The sequence below is a fragment of the Equus przewalskii genome, chromosome 4 (genome assembly GCF_037783145.1).
Source record: "Equus przewalskii isolate Varuska chromosome 4, EquPr2, whole genome shotgun sequence".
Classification (NCBI taxonomy): Eukaryota; Metazoa; Chordata; class Mammalia; order Perissodactyla; family Equidae; genus Equus; species Equus przewalskii.
This window is the reverse complement of record NC_091834.1, coordinates 16,060,817-16,084,329: the sequence shown is the minus strand read 5'-3', so window position 1 is coordinate 16,084,329 and position 23,513 is coordinate 16,060,817. Positions and strand designations below refer to the sequence as shown.

At 46.4% G+C, this 23,513-nt stretch overlaps 1 protein-coding gene across 2 annotated transcripts in view; it reads right to left on the bottom strand.

Annotated features, from left to right (window-relative positions):
- The window catches only part of ADCY1 (adenylate cyclase 1), a 150,700-nt gene that overhangs the window by 92,000 nt on the left and 35,187 nt on the right, over positions 1-23,513 (bottom strand). For both annotated transcript variants that reach the window (XR_011538989.1, XM_008519308.2), the window contains exons 3-4: positions 15,768-15,886; positions 8,504-8,615 (exon numbers count right to left, since the gene is read on the bottom strand). Coding sequence is in view for 1 of the 2 variants with exons in the window: in XM_008519308.2 (XP_008517530.2) it covers positions 8,504-8,615; positions 15,768-15,886 (231 nt within the window). In the remaining variant the exon portion in view is untranslated. The remainder of the gene's footprint in view (positions 1-8,503; positions 8,616-15,767; positions 15,887-23,513) is intronic.

The window sequence follows — 23,513 nt, the reverse complement described above, 5'->3', positions numbered from 1 at the left end:
CGACAAGCACACTTCAGGCCTGCAGCGCAGACAGCTCTGAGCAGCTCACAGGACTGGGGAGACAGAGCAGAAAGGGCTGGGGCTCCTCTTCACATTTCACAGGCTGGCAAACAGAGGCACCAAAAGTGAGGATGGTGTGGCAGTCCTCACAGCTGCCAGGTGAGTCCTGGCCCCTCAATCAAGCCCAAGGAAAGCCTGCATGGGGAGGAGAAAGGACAGGGGCCCAGGAAGGGTGGGAGTGAACACACACCCACGTGGGCTCGGGACTCGGTCCGGGAAGCTGTGGCCCTTAGACTGGCTTCCACAGGTCCATTTTGGAAACATTGGGAGTAAGACAATTAACCAAGAAATAATGCCCTCACTAATACGTCATAAGAGTCATCTTTCAGCAAGTGAAGGTTGAACAAAATGGCCAGAGTACACCATGTACATGCCTGTCCTGCCATCTGTGGCCACAGGCCCCACCGCGTCAGCATCAAAATGACTCCACCCTCAGAACCACGAGTCTCCTGTGTCCCCTCACAGTCCTGATGGAAACACTCATTACATCTTGTCCAAGTGCTCCTCGTGTTGGGTCCTCGTGGTGAGAAATGTTCCTTGGGTGTCCAGGCTCAGGGACAGTGCAGACTGCCCAGCCCAAGGGTGGGCGTCCCCAATGAGAGACTCAGCAAACGGCCCAGGAACGCTCAGACCCAGACAGGGAGTGCCTCCCACGCTCGTCCATCCCAATTGCACATGCAAATCTGCTGCCTTGCCTCAGAGCACCACCTGCACTATCCTAAATCTGCTGTGACCCTGTCCTGTGCCAGGCAATGGCCACGCTGGGGCTGAGAACTTACAACAGTGAAACAAGCTGTCAGTGGAAACGCTCCCTGGAGGACTGTTGGGGTCACGACCAGAACTAAGGACTGTGTTCTTACCACCTATCACCTCTGAGGAACAGGGCCAGGACCAGCCCAGGCGGCCTGGCTGATAAGAGGCCAAGCTGGGACTCAGGCTCGTCTCTGCAGCTGGCACACCAAGCAGTCTCCATGGCCTCCTGGAACCAGCCAGAGAAATGTCTGCCTCATCCAGTCAGTTCACCTTCCCACTAGGGAAACTGACTTCCAGAGAAGGACCCATCCCTGACAGGTGGGGTTGGAGCAAGGCTGAGCTCCAGGACAGGTGTTTCTCCATCAACTCAAAGGGATGTGGCCAGTTTCCCAAATACACATGGACATCAGAGCAAACACAACTCTAAAATGGATCCAGTAAATGGGAGAAAGGTCAAAAATACTGTGCACATCTGTGGCCATCAGCCGGGGATAAGGGGTAAATAAACTGTCAGCTACTGTGGAGACTAAAGCAAACAAGCTCATATCCTGTGTTTGTCTAAATGCCTTGCAGGGACCTTCATAAAGAAAGATGTGTTTGGACTGCAGCTGTGTGTAATTTTCCAAGCCTGCACTCACGGGGGTCAGCACATCCTCCACACCAGGCCTCGGACACAAGACAAATGCGTGCGAGGAAAACACGTCCCACATGCTCCTCAAAAGAGGGCTCAAGCAGATTAGAGTAAAAATACATTTTTAAAAATACACACCACCATCGACGCACAAAAGACAAAAATTAAAAGCAATGAAGAAGAAGAAAAGAATGAGACTATTTTAATTTTGAGCTTCCTAGCAGTTACCTCAACAAGGGGAAAAACGATGCAAATTGAAGTTCTAGAGATGAAAACATAACCTCTGAGATGGAAGCTGTACTGGATGGGGGAACGGCAGGTTACACGTTGCACAAGCAAAGACTAGCGAACTTGAAGGCACAGCAGTAGAAACCATCCAAAATGAAATAAAAAGAATTCAAAAAATAAAAAAAGATCAATGAGACGTGGGACAACTTCAAGATGGTGACATAAGGGGAACTGGTATTCCTGAAGGAAGAGGGGAGGGACATAAGAATATTCGAAAAGGAGTCACTGAGGTTTTTTTCCCCAACAATTTGGTGAAACTATAATCCTACAGATGCAAGAAGCTTTTTCAATAAACTGCAAGCACAAGACACGTGAAGAAAACTACACCAAGGCACATAAATTTAAATTTCTTAAAACCAGCAATGAAGAGAAAATCTTAAAAGCAGACAGAGAAAAAAGACATATTTCATACAGAAGAACAAAGAGTTGATGGCAGACTTCTTGCTGAAAACAATACAAGAGACAACAGAGCAACAACTTTAAAGTTCTTGGGGGAGAAAACCTATCAACATAGAATTCTATACTCAGAGAAAAGAAATTCAAAACAATAAAGGCAAAATAAAGAGTTTTTCCAGAAATACAAAAACCGGCAGTTTTTGTCACCAGCAAGCCCACACTACAAGAAACATCAGAGGAAATTCTTTAAGCAGAAAAACGAAAAACATATGGAACTATGCCACATGTGTGCCACCTAAATGAACGAAGACCAATGGAAACGGAACAACATGAGTTAATACAGAAGGTACATGCTTGTTATTTACAACTCTTTAAAAGAGAACTGACTGTATAAACAAAAATAAGAACAGGATAGAATGGAGTGTACAGAGGGAAAAGTAAAATATACAGCAACGATTTCACAAAGGCCCAGGAGGGAGAAACGGAGGCACGTCATGCGAGCTTCTGAGCTGTGAGCGACGTGGTGCAATGAACCCCAGGACATAGACTGTTCTAAGTTAAAGAGACCTTCTAGAGCCCAAAGCAACCACTAAAATCACAAAACAAACAGTTATAACCAACAAGCCAGCAAAGGAGGTAAGGAGAAGCCACAGAACATGCTCAGTAAACCTTAAAAAGGCAGAAAAAGGAAAAAAACAACCACCGAGAATAGATGGGACAAACCAAGAGCCAACAGCAAGATGACAGACGTAAACCTAACCATGTTAACAGTGAAGACAGGCTACACACCCCAGGCAGAAGCAGAGATGGTCAGATTAGACTTAGAAAAAAGAAAACCCAACACTTTAAATAAATAAACGCAAACAGATTAAAAATAAAAGGATGGAAAAAGGCATGCCTTCTGACAATAATCAAAGGAAAGCTGGAATGGCTTTGTTAATATCAGATAAAATCAGATTACCAGGATAAAGAGGGTTATTTCTTAATGATAAAAGAGTTAATTCATGGAGAAGGACTAACAATCCTAAATGTTGACAAATCAAGGAACAAAGCTTGAGAATACAAGAAGCAAAAACTGATAGAACTGAAAGAAGAAACAGAAAAAATCTATAATTATACTGGAGAGTTCAATAGCCCTCTCGCAATAATTGAGAGAACAAGTAGCCAGAAAATCAGAAAGATATAGACCACATGAACAACCCTATCAACCAACTGGCCTAATGGATATTTATAGAACACTCCAGACACAAGAACGCCACAACAGCAGGATACACATTACTTTCAAGTGTTCATGAGTCATTGACCAAAGCAGACTATTTCTGGGCCATAAATTTAAGAAGATTCAAATTCAAAAAGCATCTTCTCTGACCAAAACAGAATTAGATTTGAAGTCAAAAACAGAAAGCTCTTTGCAAAATTCCTCAAAAAACATACTTCTAAATAATCCATGGGTCTAATAAAAATTGAAAGGGAAATGAGAAAGCATTTTGAACTGAATAAAAACACAGCATCTCAGTGATTCTGGGATGCTGCTAAAGTACTTGAGGGGAAACTCACAGAGTGAAATGCTTACATTAGAAGAGAAAAAAAGCTCTCGAATCAATGGCCTCAGCTTCTACCTTAAGAAACTACAAAAAGACAGGCAAATTAAAACCAAAATAAGCAGAAGAAAAAATAATAAAAATCAGAAAGGTAAATAGAGAAATCAAGGAAGCCAAAAGAAAGTGCTTTAAGAAAATCAATTTTAGATAAACCTTTAGCCAGTATGGTCAGTAAAAAAGGGAAGATACAAATTACCCAGGTCAGGAATGAAAGAGGTGACGTCACTACAGATTCTGCAAATGTTAAAAGGATAACAAGGAAATGTTGTGAACTTTATTCTAATAATTTTGACAACTCAGATTAAATGGACAGATTCCTTGAAAGATTAAAAAACACCAAGCTCATTCAAGGAAAAGAAAAGATAACCTGACTGGCTCTATTTAAAGAAATTGAATTTGTAATTAAACTTTCCCCAAAGAAAATGCCATGCCCAAATGGATTCACCAGTAAATTCTGTCACACATTTAAGAATGAAATAATACCAATTCTACAAAAACTTTTCCAGAAAACTGAACAGGAGGAAATACTCCCAAACTCTTCTGTGGTATCAGCATTGCTTTGACACCACATAAAGACAACATAAGAAAGGAAAGCCATGGACTAATATCCTTCAGAATCATAAATGGAAAAAAATCTAAACAAAATGTTAGCACACATGTACACATTCACACATGTACCCCTACACACTCACACACATATTAACATGTGTACATGCACACATGCACGTACATGTATACAGGTGCATAAATGTACACACACTCATACATACACGATCACATGCATGTACACACACTCACACACACGTACACATACACACACATCAACATGTCTGTTACTTCAGCCAACCCACCACACGGCTCCAACGTGTGCAGCATCTGCTCCCTGGATTGTGTGCACTTCTCTTGATAAAAGTATTTAATCCAGTATACCAAACACAAATAAGCGGCCTGGTAAAGAGCTAAATAGGGAATAAAAAGAGAAATCTCTTAAACACCAACGAATTGAACAACAATTGAAGAAATGGATAAATTCCTAGAAATATACAGCCTATCAAGACTGAATGATGAAGAAATAGAAAATCTGAACAGACCAGTTACTAGTAAGGGGATTGAATCAGTAATCAAAAGTCTCCAAACACAGAAAAGTCCAGGACCAGATAGCTTTGCTGGTGAATTCTACCAAACATTTAAAGAAGAATTAATACCAATCCTTCTCAAACTCTTCCAAAAAGTAGAAGAGGTCTTGAGAACACTTTCAGACTCATTTTATGAGGCCAGCATCACCCTGATACCAAACCAGACAAGGACACCACAGGAGAGGAAAATTACAGGCCAATATTCCTGATGAAATTCTCAACAAACTATTAGAAAACTGAATTCAACACTACATTAAAAGAATCATACATCATGACCAAGTGAGATTTACTCTAAGGATGCAAGGATGGTTCAATATCTGGAAATCAATCAACGTGATATACCACATTAACAAAATGAAAGTTAAAAATCATATGATCATCTCAATAGATACTGGAAAAGCATTTGACAAAATTCAACATCCATTTACAATAAAAACTCTTAACAAAGTAGGTATAGTGGGAATGTACCTCAGTGTAATAAAGGCATGACAAGCCCACAGCTAACATCATAGTCAACAGTGAAAAGATGAAAGGTTTTTCTCCAAGATCAAGAGCAAGATAAGGATGCCCACTTTCACCACTCTTATTTAACGTAGTACTGGAAGTCCCAGCCAGAGCAATTAGGCAAAAAAAGGGCATCCAAATTGGAAAGGAAGTAGGAAAACCGTCTCTATTTGCAAATGACATGATATTATATAAAGAAAACCCTAAAGACTCCATTAAAAAAAAAACTGTTAGAACATATGAATTCAGTAAAGCTGCAGGATACAAAATTAATGTACAGAAATCTGTTGTGTTTCTACACACCAACAACAAATTATCAGAAAGAGAAATTAACAAAGGAATCCCATTTAAAATTACATCAAAAAGAATAGAATACCCAGGAACAAATTTAACCCAAAAAAAGAAGGCAAATCTTATGATTTGAGGAGACACTTGGAAGACTGAGACATTCTGAGGGAGCATGTGATACCCGCAGAATAGGCCCAATGGACCCCGCGCCACAGGTACCCCAAGTGGTGGTGCAGACAGAAAGGGACAGTGGATGGCACAGCTGGGATGCAGCCCAAGAGGCCCCAGCTGGGCTGAGGTGAGGGCACAGGCCTCGAGCATCAGGTGGCACTCAAGGAGCCGCACCAGCAGCTGCTTTAAAAAGAAAGTGGCAAAGCGACAGCTGAAGGTGTATTCCAAGCCAATGAAGAAGAGGACAGGACAGGAAACCTCCAAGTCACCATTTCATCCTGGGAACAAGACCCAGACTGTGCTTTCCCAGGAGCCACGTCTCCACTACATGCTTTCCCATCAGGGGAGAGTCCATCTCTGCAGCCCCTGGAATTGGCCAGGCCCTGCATCTGCTCTGACAGCACAAGCAGACATGGGGCAGGTCAGCAGACTGCCTGCCACTGGGAATGCCACCATCCAGAAAAGAAGAGACAGATAATGGGACTTCATAAAAACCACGATACTGCCCTTCCTATGACACTGTTAAGAAAATAAACAGGCCAAAGCCAGGGAGAAAATATTTGCAAATTGGGTATCTGATGAAGGACGAGTAGAGAATCTATAAAGGCTCCTGTACCTTCTTGTGAGTAGGGGGGCAGGGGCCGTTGTTAGAGACCTGGAGTTGGGGGGTCTCCTGGGGACAGTGGAGGGGCAGCCTGGTGACACCGCTTACCACCGAGTCACTGACCTAAGGAGGTCCCGACCCCTCGTGGACCATGATGCTGACCTCCAGCTGCTGGGAAGACAGATGGAAACAGGGTGATGGGGGCGCAGCCCCTCCCATTGGCAGCACATGCCCAGAGAAAAGGCTCCAGTAGGCCAAGGGGGACCCTCATCCAGAAGCTTCCTCATGAGGGGGTGGGAGGAAGGGGCAGGCCTGGAAAGGCTCCCGTGCACACTGGTAGAGCCCTCTGCCAGTCACCACCCCCTAACCTTCCCGCCGGGCACTGGACAAAACACTCATCTTGCCCCAAATGCAGAAGGGGCTAGAGTGCCTGCCGTGACAACGAGCCACAGAGGCGGGCACGGGCCACACTCAGACCCTCCGCTCGTCCCTGATGCTTCCCCTGAAAGCACAGTGTCTCTCTTTGGTGGGGCAGGAAACCCTGGAGACTTTCTCCTAGGAAGGCAAGGTGGCATCCGTTTGGACCGAGCCACAGCTGCACTCCAGGAACAAGCGCAGTGGCTGCCCGGACACAGGCTGCCTGAGCATTGCAGCAGGGCAGCTCCGACCCTGCGAAATGCCTCCACAGCCAGAAGGAACTCAGCCCCGAGGGGAGAGCCAGCTTCCTACTTTCATCCTCAGGAAGATGAATGGCCTTTCCCAAATGGGGTCCTGCAGAACACTGGCCCAGGCTATCCATGGGGTGCCACACGAGAAAGGGTTCCAACCCTGACCCACTCAGGAGCAAGCAGGGACCTTACAACTGGACATCTCAGGAGCCCTATGACCCCAGAGGGAATCTTGAGGGGGGCAGCGTCCACAATCGTTCAAACCCCCTCCCCATCCTACCTGTCTCCTTTACCTACCCAGGGGTCTGCAGCAGGCGGCCCAGTGGTCTCCCACCCGCCCTTAGTCCCCCAGACTACTGTCAGGTACAGCCAACCTGGCTGTCCTCAGCCCAGTATGACTGCCACAACTCGGCCCACAGGTCTAGGGCAAGTTCTGGGGCGTGGTGTTCTATGCCCCGCCCAGGGGCAGGCCCGAGTCTGCAGCCCGCGTGGCCCCCTCACCAAGCTCTGCACGTAGGCGGCACTCTCCTCACGACTCCTGGCCGCTGCATGGGCCAGGCCCGGCTGTGGGTCCTCGCCTCACCTCCTTCTTCGGGGCACGCCCACTTTTCCTTCCAAGACCTCTACTGCCACCTCCCCTGAGAAAGGTTCTCTCCCTCCCGCTCACAACCACCCACTCAGGGCCCCTCTGCATCCACTTCTAGCGAGGCCAGACAGGAAGGTGAACTTGGCTCCATGTCCTCACATCCCCCGATGTCTTCTCAGGGCACAGAAGGTGGGTGTCGCAGGTGGGCAGCCTGCATGCTGCAAGCCGAAGCTGTTAGTCCAGGCTTGGCTTGACCTCTGCAGGACTTGGATGTGACCTGTCACAGAAAGGTCTCAAAACCCCAGCAAACAGCCTACCGCAGCAAGGGGTCCTGGCATCATGAGCTGTCACCAACTGGCCCCCAGCAGGTAAGTTTCAAGGCCAGGTAGTGGCAGGCCCGGGGCGAGGGCCAGTGCAGACCTGCTCCACAGAGCCCTCCACCAAGGCAGGCCTCGGCAAGGGGCCATGACGGCCAGCGACGTCTGCCACGGGGCAGAAGGCAGGGAGGTGGCCCGCAGGCAGATGTGGACCTGCACACAGCCTCACAACACAGCCAGCATCTCCCGCCTGGAACCCTTTATTGTACATGCTGAGAGCACCAGTGCAAGAATTTTCTTATCTGCAAATGCAACACTTATGTCCCAGGAAGCAAATCAATGAAGAGCGAGGCTAAAACAATGGGTGACTGACAGCCATGCTGGGCAAAACCACTTCGCAATCAGTCTAGGTCATACCCCTAACACGGGAATCCACCTGGCACGTCCTTACCCCAGAAGTAATTCAAATTACATTTGAACAAAGGGGAGGCTGCGCTTACCGTGGCCAATTCATCAAACTTGCCGAAGAGCTCGTTGAGGAGTTTCACCAGCTCCTGGGCCGTGCACTGAGACGCCAAGCCCGTGAAGCCCACGATGTCTGCGAAGAGGATGCTGCAAGAGAAAGGGGTGCCAGGCTGCCCTCCACACACGGACAGGAGCCAGCCTCTGAGACAACTTACAACCCCCTGGCGTCATGTAGACATTCAGCTTTACAAGTCACCTTAAAATAGAGCTCCCCATTTATTCCTGGACACAGGCTGGAAATGAAGGCTGCTTTGTTCCCATTTTATAGGTGAGAAAATTGAGGCTGGGAGAAGCTGTGGTACTCCCACACAGTCACAGAGGCAGTAAACACTAGAGCCATTCAGAGCTCCTGCTGACCCCTCCCAGCACACGGGGGAGCAGCTCCACGTCCATCCCTTTGTGAGATGGCCCCGTGACAGGGTCACGACCAGTGGCACGTGAGCAGAAGTGCCATCTTCTAAGAAGTGAGCAGCCCTTGGCACCCTCTTTTCCCCTCCTGCCGGCTGATGCAGGCAACACAAGGCTGGGGCACTGTCAGAGCTCACAAAGGATTACTGTGCTGCAGGAGGGGCGGCCCCTTGGCCAGCTACGAGGGCAGGGACCCACCTCTCTTGGGTAGAGCCTCTCTATGCCAGGTGTCCATTTACTACAGAGCCTGGGTCAGTCCAAACAACACAGTGCCTACCCACAGCGCAGAGCCATCTTCCAGGATACCACCAAGACTTTAAAAGTCTTAAAGAGTGAAACAACACAGCAAGACAGAGAGCTTTAGAAGAATGGAGAGCCCTCCCTGAGCCATGCACTCAGGAGAAGCGGGGGTCTTCCTAAAGAGTCCTCCAAGCGACCCAAGTCCCCATACGTGTGAGGGACGAGGGAGATATGACCAGGGGCCTATCTCAGGACAAGGCACCCCTCTGAACCCACATGGGAGAGGCCAAGGGGCCTGATCACAGAGCCGCTGGACCAGCGCCCAGGTGCCCCCTCCAGACCTCCCTCCCCAGGGGAAAGCGAGCCCCTCACTCTAGAAGACACTGCAAGGCTAACTTTTGTCACCAGGAGCCAAAAACATCCTCAGCCGTGAGGGACGAGGGAGATCATATACGTGGGGACACTGAAGGAGTCTGCGAGACCTGAATGTGCACCTCCAGTTTAAGTGGATAAAGAGGTGTGCAATTACAGCATTTTGCTTTTTTGACACAATTGTGTTCATATATTGATTCCTGATGCCAGATCTTAACTCAGATCTGCATTCTCAATAACATCTCATGCCAGAAAGCAGAGACCCACATCATATGCAGAAAGTGGGGGTCCTTGTTATAGGCAGGAGGCGAGGACCAGTATCATAGGCAGAAAGGGAGGGCTCGCATCATACACAGAAAGTGGGGACCCACTTTATACGCAGAAAGTGGCACCCACATCTCAGAGAGGCTTCTCCCTGATGAGGCCATCACCCCACCACATAGCACCCATGCCCCGCCCATCATGCGCAGAGAGCTGCCGTGTTTACCCCACAACAAGCCTCACGTCCTGTCATAATCCCCTAACTGCAGAACAGCATCCCTGAGACTATGAGAAGCTTGAGGATGCCGACCCTGACTCGTACCTCTCACAGCATCTAACACAGAGCAAGGGGGATCAGTGTCTGTGTTCTGAGTGAATGAATGAATGAATGAGTCAAAACTGGGTGTCTAGGATATTAGAAGTGTCAGTAATTGATGCTGGGAAGCTGAGAAAAGGAACTGCAAGAGTTGGGGGAGAGAGATGACACAGTTTTCTTCTGTTTTGGTATAAAATTCAGGCTTATTTACATCCCGGAGAACCCGTCACCGTTTCCTTCCTTCTCCAATCTATAACTAATACTTCACTCGTGCACCTTTCTCTATCCACTGGCTTTTCAGTCTCCGGTCATTCATTCAGTTCCACGAACACCAACTGAGCGCTGCCAACCCCCATGCTAGGACAGCTCCGAGTGTTTGCCCTGCCTGTCCTCCTCCTCGACTACCTGTGGGAAACTTCCTCCGCTGAAGCACCCTGACACCCTCCATTCACAGAGGCAAGCACATGTGGAGGGCCTCATACATGCCAGATGCCTCTCCTCAGGAGCTCAACAGCCAGGAGTAGAAGGCTCAGAGCAGGGAGGGGCAGACACATCAACAATTTCAACAGAGTAGAAGCTTCGACTGCTTCTGTTGATTGCTCTTTTTATTCCAGTAAAGCAATGATACGGGAAGCCCAGAATTCTGCAGGAGGGCACGGCACCCACATCGCTGATGCAGCCAGGCTAGAGCAGGATCTGGAGGCCACCCAGGAATTATCCAAACAAAGAAGAAAGGAAGAAAAGAAGGAAGGAAGGAAGAAAAGAAGGAAGGAAGAAAGCAAGGAAGGAAGGAAGGAAGGAAAGGAGGAAGGAAGGAAGGAAAGGAGGAAGGAAGGAAGCAAGGAAAGAAGGAAGGAAAGGAGGTAGGAAGGAAAGGAGGAAGGAAGGAAGGAGGGAGGGAGGGAAAGAAGGAGGGAGAGAGGGAGGGAGGAAGGAAGGATTGGTTCAGAAGTACAAATAGCATGTGTAAAACTAAGATGGGTGAGAAACCATACAATGACTTGTCAAAAGCCGAGGGATGCAGACTGGTTAGGACGTGGGTACAAACAGTAAGCAGCAGAGCATGAGTCTCCAGGATGAGAGGCTCCTGAGAGTCATCCAAGGAAGGGCAGGAGGGGTGCAGGGGTTAGAGCTCAGACTCCACTGGGGCTGCCCAGCTCCAACATTTACAATAGGACTCCAGGCAACTTATCGCACACTTCCACACGTCAGTCCTCTCTTCCGTAAAATGGGAACAAGACTAGAGTCCATCTCATGGAATTATGAAGGTTAAATGGATTAACAAACATAAAGCCCTTAAACTAATACCTTGCACCTGATAAGAGCTCAACAATTGCTTATAACTACTTATAATAATTTGTAAGTGTTATAATACAACAAATAGTTATGGAAGGATTTATGTGCTGGGCATTGTTCTAGGTGGTCAGGGTTTAGCAATGAACAAAAGATTCAAACATCGGTGCCTGCAAAAGGCTTCCATTCCAGTTGGGGGACATAGATGCTGACAGTGTGTCAAAGGTGACAAGAGGGACTGTGGGGAAACATAAAGCAGAAAAGATGGGTGTGAAGCTGTGAGCGATGTTAACTAGGACTGGTCAGGCGACATTTGAGTCCTGAAGGGAGGAGGGAGGGGGCCATGAAGATACTGGGAGAAGAGGGCTCCAGGCAGAAGGAACAGCAGGTGCTGCTGCTGTGATTTTTGCTAGATACAGAATTCCTGTCTATTTAGTTCAGCCCTTGAGTGTGCCATCCCACTTCATGGTTTCTGATGCGAAATCTGCTTAAAACCTTATAGAGCCTCCCTTGTGTGTGAGGAGTTGCTTCTCTCTTGCTGCTTTCAAGAGTCCCTCCTTGTCTTTGGCTTTTCACAATTTGATTATGATGTGTCTAGGTATGGGTCTCTTTGAGTTTATTTTAATTGAGCTTCTTCAATGTATAGACTCATGTTTATCACCACATTTGGGACATTTTTGGCCACTATTTTTTCAAATATTCTTTCTGCCCCTTTCTCTCTTTCCTCTCCTCTGGGACTCTCACTATGAGTGTGTTGCTCCACTTGATGGTGTCCCCCAAGTCTCTCGGGCTCTGATCATTTTTCTTCACCCTTTTTTCATTCTGTTCTTCAGCCTGGGTAATCGCAATCAACCTATCTTCAAGTTCACTGATTCCTTCTTCAGCCTGCTCAAATCTGCTGCTGAGCTTCCCCCAACAAATTTTTCATTTTAGTTATTGCATTTTTCAAATTTGAAATTTCTACTTGGTTGGTTTTTTATAATTTATATTTCTTTATTGGTATTTTCTATTTGATGAAAAAGCATTCTCACACTTTCCTTTACTTAAGCACAGTGTGTTCTTTAAACATATTTAAAATAGCTGATTTAAAGTTTTATATGACAAGTCCAATGGCTGGGCTTCCTCTGGGACAGCTTCTGTTGATTGCTTTTTTATTCTAGTGTGAGCCATACATTCTTGTTTTCTTGCATGTCCCATATATTTTAATTGAAAACTGGATACCATAATGTGGCAACTCTGAAAATCAGGTAATTCCACCTCAGGACTTGTTGTTCCTGTTTGTTTATGTTATCATTTAGTGACTTTTCTGAACTAAATCTGTAAAGTCTGTATTCTTTGTTGTGTGAAGCCACTAAAGTCTCTGCTTCATTAGCTTAGTGGTCAGGTAATGACTGGACAGAAATTTCCTTACATGCCTGCAGCCAATAAGTCCCTCAGTCTCTGACACTGAGGTTTATGTGCATATTGGGGCATGCCAGCAACACCCAGCCAGGCAGATTACAACTCTGCCTTAGCCTTCACTTCCTGCATGTGCAGAGCCTCATGGCCAGCCAGAGGTGAGAGCTGGGATCCTTCTCAGTCCTTTCTGGAGTATATGCACATCCCTATGCTTGTGCATGGTCTTCTGATTCCAAGAAATATTCCCAGAGCCATTCAAAGCACCTGATGAACATCTCATTCCTCAGTTTTTTCCTTTAAGTTTTTGAATACTTCGCTACTTGCCTCAACTGTTATCACTGCCAAAGGCAGCTCTGATGTCAAACAATTGCCACTGACTGTTTTCAACAAATGTCCTGGGGCAAAGGCTGTTCACACTAAGCTTTGAGTCAGCTCAAATAAAGACAGGCCTGTGAGTGGGTTTTTCCAGGGAATTTCCAGACTGTCAAATAATGACAGTTCTCTGAGAATGGAGCTTTGAAAGAGCAACAACCTGGTTCTGCCTCCTCCAGTGGCTGCCAGGCTGCAGGTTTTCACTGTGACTGCAGCTACTGGTTTTCAGAGCTATCGTGGCACTGGGGAGATGGGAGAATGGAACAGGGCAAGTTAGAACTCAACAAAGCTCACTCTTCTTACCAAGATTTACCTGTTTTTCTTAAATAAACATTCCTGAATTATTGCGAGACTTTGGTTAATTTCCAGTGTTCTGACAATGTTGATTCTGATCATTTTTGCCACTGTTGTCATTGCCTTTACAGAGGAGAGGATTTTCAGATATCTTTACTCCACCATTCCCAATGGCATCAGCAAGCTGACGTGTGAATGGTATACTGAGTTTAGACTTTAATTCTGGAGTGATGTGGAACCACTGAAGGATTCTAACAAGGGTTGTAGGGAGGACAATGAGATGTTTGTATCTAGGCTGTAGAAAGACATTTCTGACCCCTGCTGGAAGGTGGCCAGAAGGGCTAGGATGGATCTAGTACCATGGGTGACAGGGAGCCTAAGCTTCCTCTCCTATCTCACAGCTGTTGTGCCTGCATCCAGCACATCAGTCCACTAGCTGCTGGGAACAAGGTTCCCACCAGGGAACATGGGGCAGATTTTTCGGCAGCCAAGGGAAGTGGTGACTCACCACACCTATATTTGCTGTCCCAGGTCAGAGGAGAGGGAGGGAAAGGCATTTGGGCACCCATGCAATAAGCCCCCCTCCACCTGAAGCCCCAGATGTCTGATTCTTTATCTGCTGTGGGAACTCTGCCCCCTTGAAGTGCTCCCTGGAACGTTCTGGTGGTTTGGTCTTCTCAGCAGGGGGCTGGGTCACTGTACTGTGTCCTTACCCAGTAAGGAGAGGTAGAGGACAAATAGGAAAAGTCTAGGCAGACGTCAGCATCAGCCAATCCCAGGTCCAGCCCCAGCCCTGCCACTCACTGGCCAGGGAATCCTACACACTCGCCTCACTTTGCTGAACCACTATTTCCTCACCTACAAGGTGGAGGTGACAGTTCCTGTGGATCACAGGGGTCTGATGACATTAAACGAAACCAAGCATCCAGCAGGGAGGCCTGTCCTGCCTAGTCTCAAATGCTGGCCCCACACACTGGGCCTTAACGCCGCCTGACTTCATTGTGCCCCTCTGCAGGAGGACAGCACTGGTCCTCACCAAGAGGCACGATGATGGGAGTGGGTGCACTCACCAGACAGCAGTTAGCCACGCTGGCCGGCACACGGGGGTGGCAGGGGCCCTGATGGGGAGGGGCTGGCAGCAGCAGGCCTTGGCTCATTTCAGATGAATGAGTACCGGCTGTAGGGACCCGGTCTACAGTGCTTAACACACACAGAATGAGGCTTTTCTTATCCTTTTGTGTCTGCAGACGCCTAGGGAACAGGGAGGCCTGACACCAACAGCCAGAAGAGCCGGCAAAGAACAGCAAGAATGGATGGAGAGCACTTCCCTCCTTCAAACCACCATCTCCTACCTGAGAGATACTTATGGAAAGCACTAGTCCCAAACAGGCCACACTCAGCTCTTGCAAGTACTTTGAAAAGGAATGCACAATTTAAGAGGATAAAATGCTTTTTCACAGAATCTTTAAAAACAAAGAAGCAAACCTCAGAGTGTCTGGAGCAAGCTGGCTCACTCTGAGGACTCAGCTTCCCCACCTGCAAAATGGGAATGACAACCCCTACCTCCCGGGGCTGTCATGAGATGAACAGAGAGGAGGAGAAGGCCCCTGGGGCCAGTGAGAATAAGGCTCAGCTATTAACCCAATACAAGCAAATTCCAAGCCCAGAATGTCCCACTGCCCAAACCTGGCTTAGGGACAGAGTTCTGACCCTCTCTAGCCAACACAGGAAATAAAAGGTGTTGAAATAATGGAAAAGAGCAGCTGTGACATGAATCACCTGAGAAGACACCAGCCCCACGGCTCCCATGGGACCTGCTTCTCTGCCTGGCAGGTGCTCACCTGGGCCTCCTGACTCACACCTGCCTCCTCCCCTACTCACAGCTGGGGTCTATTGCTCACCTCTGCCATCACCTCTACTCTATAACATCACCTCCTGTCTCCATCATCATCTTCCACCTCCAGCCATGACCTCCCGCCTCATCCATCACCCCACCTCCTCCATCACCCCTTCTCCTTCATCACCCCCACCTTCTCCATCCCCCACCTCCTCCATTACTCCCGCCTCTCCCACCACCCCCCACCTCCTCCATCACCCCCACCTCCTCCATTACCCCTACCTCTACCAACACCTCCCACTTTTGCCATCACTCCCAGCTCCTCCATCACTTCTACCTCCTTTATCACCTCCACCTCCACCATCACCTGTACTTCCAACATCACCTCCAACTCCAACACCTCCCACTCAGCTCCCTAAATCCACCACCAGGCCAGTGCCAGTCCTACCTCACGTTGTCATGCCGCTGGATGTAAATCTTGTGGAAAATCCTCTCGGGGGGCTTCAGGAAGTCCTCCTTCATCTCCATGGCGACGTTCCGGGGCAAGAGACTCATGAGCAGCCGCTCCTGGACAGGAAAGATGGGCCTGCATGATACAGCAGGGTCCTCCCTTGCATTTCCTTGATGCGCCCACCCCAATGAGGTTGGTGCTGAGGAGCTGCCCTGAACAAGAGGATGCAGACCCTCCTCACGCATGCTCGGCACACAGGCCAGTCTGGCAGACCCTGCCTGGCCTCGGGAGCTTAGGTGGGTCCACGCCCCGATCTGGACTATCATTGCACAGGCAACTCACTCCCAAGGCACTGGGCAAGTGTTGGGATCACCTCCAGAACACCCAGCCTGCTCATGCACCCCAGCTTAGTGAGCTGCAGGTCACAGGGAGGAAACACCACTGCCTCCAACCAGGCCCAGCCTCACTCCGCACCCCACTCCCCAACACGGCCCATCTCACACCTCCCTTAACAGTCAGTATTCTCCACATGCCCCTCTCTCAGCACCCCTGGCACCACTCTCCTGAGAGAACTGCCACCTCTGGGGACCCCAGCTGAGGGAAGACCTTGGGGACTCTTGGTCTCTCCATCACCTCAGCTTCCCTGCACGATTTGCAGCTAGAGCAGGGAAGCTGAGTCAGTCGCAGACCAAGGGGCTACACCAGGAAGAAAGCAGAGGGGACTCTGACCAGCCCTGGACCTCAAGAGATGATGGGAGAGCACTGGGGGCCAGCAAGTGCCAGCCCCAAAGGATGAGGGAGAAGGGTGCTGGAGGCCTGGGCATGCAGCCCCTAGCGCAGGGGAACAGTGGGCTGGGGCACAGGGTGCTGGGAGAGATGGCTGTGGCAGTCAGCCACTGTCCCTGGATCCCTTCTCCACCTCTAGCACCACAATCTAGCCCTTTATTCTCATCTGGGGACTTGATGACCTGGAATAAACACTACATTGCCCAGCCGCCTGTGCAGCTAGATGTGGCCAAGGAGACAGAAGTTGAAGGATCATGTGGGAGCTTCTGGAATATTCCTTAAAGACAGCTTGTTCCTCTTCCCTTCGTTTCTGCTGTTGTGGGGATATAGTCATGATGGCTGGATCTCTACCCACCACCTTGGTTCATGAGGATGAAAGCCAGACAGTGGCAATGGCAGACCATTTAATTAGATGGATACTGGGTTGTGAGGGTTGCATGAATCAAACCTGCCACATCAACCATAAAATGCCTGCCCTGGAATTTGCATATGAGAGGAAAAGAGCTCTCTCACTTGTATCAATCATTGTCATTTGAAGTTCCTAACAGCAGGCTGTATTTCTGATCAAGGGCTCAGCAATTAGCTCCATCCACAAGATTAGTGATGGTACCTGAAGCCAACACACATGAATAACCAAGACTAGAAGTACATAACCTTTCCCATAGGGAGCAAAACAGGCAACTGACAAGATCAAGCACCCATCCCTGATGAAAAACAAGAAACAGCAAACAACCTGATGAAATAGCTCACTGACATCACAGAGATACTACCTGAAACCTGCACCCAATCTCAGACCCCGTCCCAAGCCCCAGGCAGCATAAACCTCATCAGGAGCAGACATAGCACTGATAAGTTCTAGCCAGGAAGTAAGATATAGAGCCGGAAATCAGAGGGACAAATTTATGAACATGGGTCATACAAAGTATGCCGGCATCCTATGAAGGCTACGCAAAAGCCTTAGTACATTTATCTTGACTATCAAAATGTGACTTAAAATAAATGTGCTATTCTTAATAAACATGAGATATTTAAATAACAATAGTGAGGACTCTGCTTCTGGGAAGATGGAGAAGTACTTTTCCCTGTTCCTCCCGCTAAGTCCTGGACATCACACATAAAACAGTCATCAGAAGGCTCTGAAAGGCAGAGGGAAGAGGCAGAGACGTCAGAGCTGAGGAACAGCAGAGTGGTGAAGCCCTGGTCATTTTTTTGCCTCACATATCCCCAAATGAGTGCTGGAGATGTGAGCACCCAGAAATGCCAGGAGACACAGCAGTAAGTTCCAACAAAAGCCGGCTCTCTCTGGCCAAAGCACCAAGATGGGGCAGCCTCAGGAGAAGAAAACTATTAGACAATATCGCTCTACTCCAGGCAAACCGCTGAAAAATCTGCAAACTTCCACACTCTCCAGGCTGTGAGGAGGCACCAACCCCACACTGGGGTGTCAGAGAGGCCACATTAGGAGTGCAGCCTTTCTGGCTGATGACACACGACCCCCAAGTCCACGGAGTCAGTGGAGACCATGGGCTCTCCTGCTATTCCCTCCCAGTCAGGTGCCAAAACTCTCTCTCCTGCATGGCAGTAAGGAGGAACCCTCCTCCATCGAGTCCCCACAGAGGCCCAGTGTGGAGCCTGGACTTGTACCCAAACCTGGCAGTATCGAGGTGATGGCCCCCTTTTCCTCTGCCAAGTGAAGTCACAGAAAACCAGCCAAAACACAAGGTCCAAATAAGACACAGAGCCTCATACATAATACTCCAAGTGTCCAGTTTCCAACTGGAGATCACTCAGCATACCAAGAAATGGAACAATCTAACAAATGAATAACGACAATCAATGAACAGAAAACAACACCAAGATAACACAATAATTAGAATAACTAGCAAGACTTTAAAGCAGCCATGGTAAGAATGATTCTATGAACAACCATAAGTGCATTTGAAAAAATGAAAAAACAGGAACTCCAGCAAAGAAATAGAAGATATAAAGAAGAATCAAATGGAAATTTTAACGCTGAAAAAAAAAAAACCTAAAATAAAAAGCTCGACAGATGGGCTCAAGAGCAGAATGGAAAGAACAGAGGAAAGCTTAGTGAACTTGAAGGCAGGACGATAGAAACTGCCCAAACTGAACACAGAGAAAACAGACTGAAAAATAATAATAATAAACACAGGAACTCATGGGACTATAACAAAAGATTTAACATTCTTGTCAATGGAGTCACAGAAGAGGAAAAAGAAGGTGGCTAAAATAATATTCAAAGAAATAATGGATTGGAGGTCTGCCCTGTAGCCAAGAGGTTAAGTTTGCATGGCCTGCTTTGGAGAACCGGGGTTCACCAGTTCAGATCCTGGGCATGGACCTACATACCACTCATCAAGCCATGCTGTGGTGGCATCCCACATAGAAGAACTAGAATCTCTTGCAAGCAGGATATAAAACTATGTGCTGGGGCTTTGAGGAGAAAAGGAAAAAGAAGATTGGCAACAGATGTTAGCTCAGGACGAATTGTACTTACCAAAAAAAGAAAGAAAGAATGGATGAAAATTCCCCAAATTTGACCAAAACATAAACCTACACATTCAGGAAACTGAGAGAATACCGAAGAGGACAAACTAAAGAAATCCACACCAAGACGCCAACATAGTCAAACTTCAGAAAACTGAAGACGAAAAACAAGCCTTGAAGGTAGTGAGAGAGTAACAATACCTCACCTACAGAGGAAAGACAATTTGAATCAGAGCAGATTTCTCATCAGAAACCATGGAGACCACAAGAAAGTGACAGACACATCATTTTTCAAGTGCTGAGAGAAAAGTGTTCTGTCAACCCAGAACCCTTCAGGAAATGAAGGAAAACCAAGACATTCTTAGGTGAAGGGAAACCAACAGATTTTGCCACCAGCAGACCTGCCCTAAAAGAATGGCTAAAGGAAGTCCTCTAAACAGAAATAAAAGGAGAAAAGTATCTTTGAACATCAAGAAGGAAGAAAGAATGTGGTAAGAGAAATCTATGCATAAATACAATAGATTTTCCTTCTCCATTGTTTGATGGTTAAAGAAAAAACTGTAACACTGCCTGATGTGGCTCTAATGTATGTAGAAGAAATATTTAAGACAAGTTTACCATAAATGAGCTTGAGGGACAAGGATGGAGGAGTGGCTTCTACATTTCACTCTATCTGGTAAAATGTTAACAACACTAGGACATGGTAAGTAAGTTATGTATATATAACATAAAACCTAGAACAACCACTAAAAAAGCTATACAAAAATATATACTCAAGGACACAATAATTAATCAAAATTGAATTCTAAAAAAATATTCAAGTAACACACAAGAAGGCAGTGAAAAAAGAAAAAAACAAGAAAGCAAAAAATAAAGTGATAGACTTAAGCTCTATCATGTTCTAAATAAAAACTTAAAAACAGAGATTGGCAGAGTGGATAAAAAAACATGACCCAACTATGCGGTGTCACCAAGAAACTCACTTAAAATATAGCATAAGCAGGTTGTAGGAAAAAGATGAAAAAAAATATATCATGCAAATATTAATCAAAAAATAGGACACTAGTATTAAAAATACAATATCTAAAATCACTCAAAAAATGGAATATTTAGGTGTAAATCTATCAAAACAAGTAATGGGCTTGCATGCTGAGAACTACAAAACACTGATTGAAGAGTTAAAAAAGATCTGAATAAATGGAGAGACACACCATTTTCATGGACTGGAAGACGCAATATAGTAAAGATGTCAATTCTCCCCAAGTCGACAGGCTTAACACAAATCCTATCAAAATCCCAGCAAAGTCTTTGGAAGATATAGGCCGGATTATTCTAAAACTTATACAGAAAGGCAAAGAAATAATAACAACTAAAATCATTTTGAGAAATAACAACAAAGTGGGAGGAATCACTCTACTTGATTTCAGGATTTATGATATAGCCACAATAATCAAGACTGTGTGGAAGGATAAACACATAGGGCAACTGAACAAAACACAGAACTCAAAAACAGACCCACACAAATATGCCCAGCTGATTTTGTGTGTGTGTGTGTGTGTGAGGAAGATTGGCCCTGAGCTAACATCTGTGCCCATCTTCCTCTATTTCATGTGGGATGCCACCACAGCATGGCTTGACAAGCGGTGCTAGGTCTGTGCCCGGGATCCAATGCAAACCTGTGCACCCCGGGTCGCCGAAGTGGAGTGTGTGAACTTAACCACTACGCCACCAGGCAGGCCCCACCCAACTGACTTTTGACAAAGGCACAAAAGCAATTCAATGGAGGAGGCATAGTGTTTTCAACAAATGGTGCTTGAGCAACTGGACATCCATAAGCAAAAAAAACAAACCTTGATATAAACTTCACACTTTATGCATATATTTAAATGTAAATAATAACATAAAACTGTTAGAAAAGATATAAGAGAAATCTTTGGGATCTGGGGCCAGGCAAAGAGTTTTTGATCCAAAAGCACGATCCATAAAAGGGAAAGTTGATAAACTGAACTTCATCAAAATTAAAAACATTTGCTCTGCAAAGATCTTGTTAAGAGGATCAAAAGACAAGTTACAGACTGGGAGGATTTGTTTGAAAAACAAACAGCCAACAAAGGACTAGTATCTAAAATATATAAAGAACTCTCAACGCTCAACAGTAAAAGATAGATGATAGATAGATAGATGGATGGATGGACAGATGGATGGATGGGTACATAGATGGATGGTGGATAGATGGATGGATAGATAGATAGATGGATGGATAGATGGATGGATATATACATAGATTGTGAATAGATGGATGGATACATAGATAGATAGATAGATAGATAGATAGATAGATAGATCCAGTTAGAAAATGGGCAAAAGACGTCAACAGACATTTCCCCAAAGAAGACACAGAGATGGCAAACAATAACATGAAAAGATGTTCCACATCACAGCCATCAGGGAAATGCAAATTAAAACTACCATGATACATTACCACACACCTATCAAAACTGTTTCAATAAAAAAGTGACATCACCACATGCTGCCAAGGATGCAGAGAAACAGGATCCCTCAAACTTTGCTGTCAGGAATGAAAAATGGTATAGTCACTCTGGAAAACAGTTGCGCAATTTCTTAATAAACTAAGCATACAACTACCATGCAAGCAAGCAAGTGCACTCCTAGACATTCACGCCAGAGCAATTAAGATGTATGTTCACACAAAAACCTGCACATGAGGGTTCATAGCAACTTTATTTGTACTGGCCCCAAAGTGGAAAGGACCAAGATGTCCTTCAACAGGTGAGTGGTTAAGCAAATAGCTGTCCCTCCCCACCGTGGAACACTACTTGGCAGTAAAGGAATGAGCTGTTGATTCAGCAACAACCTGGATGGATCTCCAGAGGATTACGAAAAATGCCAATCCCCAAAGTCTACACTGCCTGATTTCACTTACAGTCCATTCCTGAAATGACACATTTGTAGAAATGGAGAACAGATTAGTGGTTGCCAGGTTTAAGATCGGCGGTGGGGAGGAGGGAGTGTGTGTGGCTGTGCAAGGGCGGCATGAGGGATCCCTGTGGGGATGGATGGTTCCGCATCTTGGCTGTACGGATGTCCACATCCTGCTGTGACGTCGTGTACTAGTTCTGCACGATGTTACCACTGGGAAAACGGGGTGAAGGATACACAGGATCTCTCTGTATTGTTTCTTACACCTACATGTGACTCTACACTCAAAATAAAAAGGTGAATTAAAAAACACAGATTCTGGGGCCGGCCCAGTGGCACAGCGGTTAAGTTCCCACGTTCCACTTCGGCAGCCTGAGGTTCGCCAGTTCGGATCCCGGGTGCAGACACGGCACCACTTGGCACGCCATGTTGAGCTAGGCGTCCCACATATAAAGTAGAGGAAGATGGGCAGGGATGTTAGCTCAGGGCCAGTCTTCCTCAGTGAAAAGAGGAGGATTGGCAGCAGTTAGCTCAGGGCTAATCTTCTTCAAAAAAAAAAAGAAAAACACAGATTCTGGATGTGGAGAAAACCCTCATACCTTGCTGGTGGGAATGTGAAGTGGTGGAGCCACTTTCTAAGCAGTCTGACAGTTCCTCAAAATGCTAACATGGAGTTACCATACAACCCAGCGACTCCACACCTGGATGTCCACCCAAGAGAAATGAAAACATTGGTCCACACAACACTTGCACGTGAATGTTCACAGCAGCATTATTCATAACAGCCAAAAAGTGGAAATAACCCAGATGCCCATCACCTGATGAATGGATAAACAGAATGTGGCCCATCCATACAGTCGAACACTCTTCAGCCGTAACAAGGAATGAAGCGCTCACATGGGCTACAATGTAGACACACCTTGAGAACATCGTGCAAAGTAGAAGAAGCCAGATTCAAAAGGCCGGATATTATATGATTCCATTTATATGAAGCATCCAGAACAGGCAAATCCATAGAGAGAGAACATGGACTAGTGAGTGCCTAGGTGTGGGAGGAGAGCATAGGGAGTGACTGCTAACGGGTACAAGTCTCTTTAGGGGTGATGAAAATATTCTCAAATTAGATTATTGCGATGGTTACGAGCTCTAAATATGAGAAAACCATTTAGTTGTTCTGAACTTTAAATTGAGTTTTATGGTATGTAAACTACAGATCAATAAAGCTTTTTGTAGTTAAAAAATAAGTGACAACTGTAGTGGTTTCAAAGAGTGCTGGGAATAGGCCAGACCTCTTAAAACTCAATCCTATATCACTTAAATGGAAGTTTACTTTCTCTTGATAAATTTTCTTACACAATGGGAAATCAAAATTGCCCCATCTACCCTGTTACGATGACAAACTGAGTATGTGCTTTATAAACAGCTGCAGATCACTTTGGAACTAGGACTTCATAAAGGCGTTTGAGGAACAGCAGCCCTTGGAGCAGCAGCCTCTGCACCGGCGGGAGG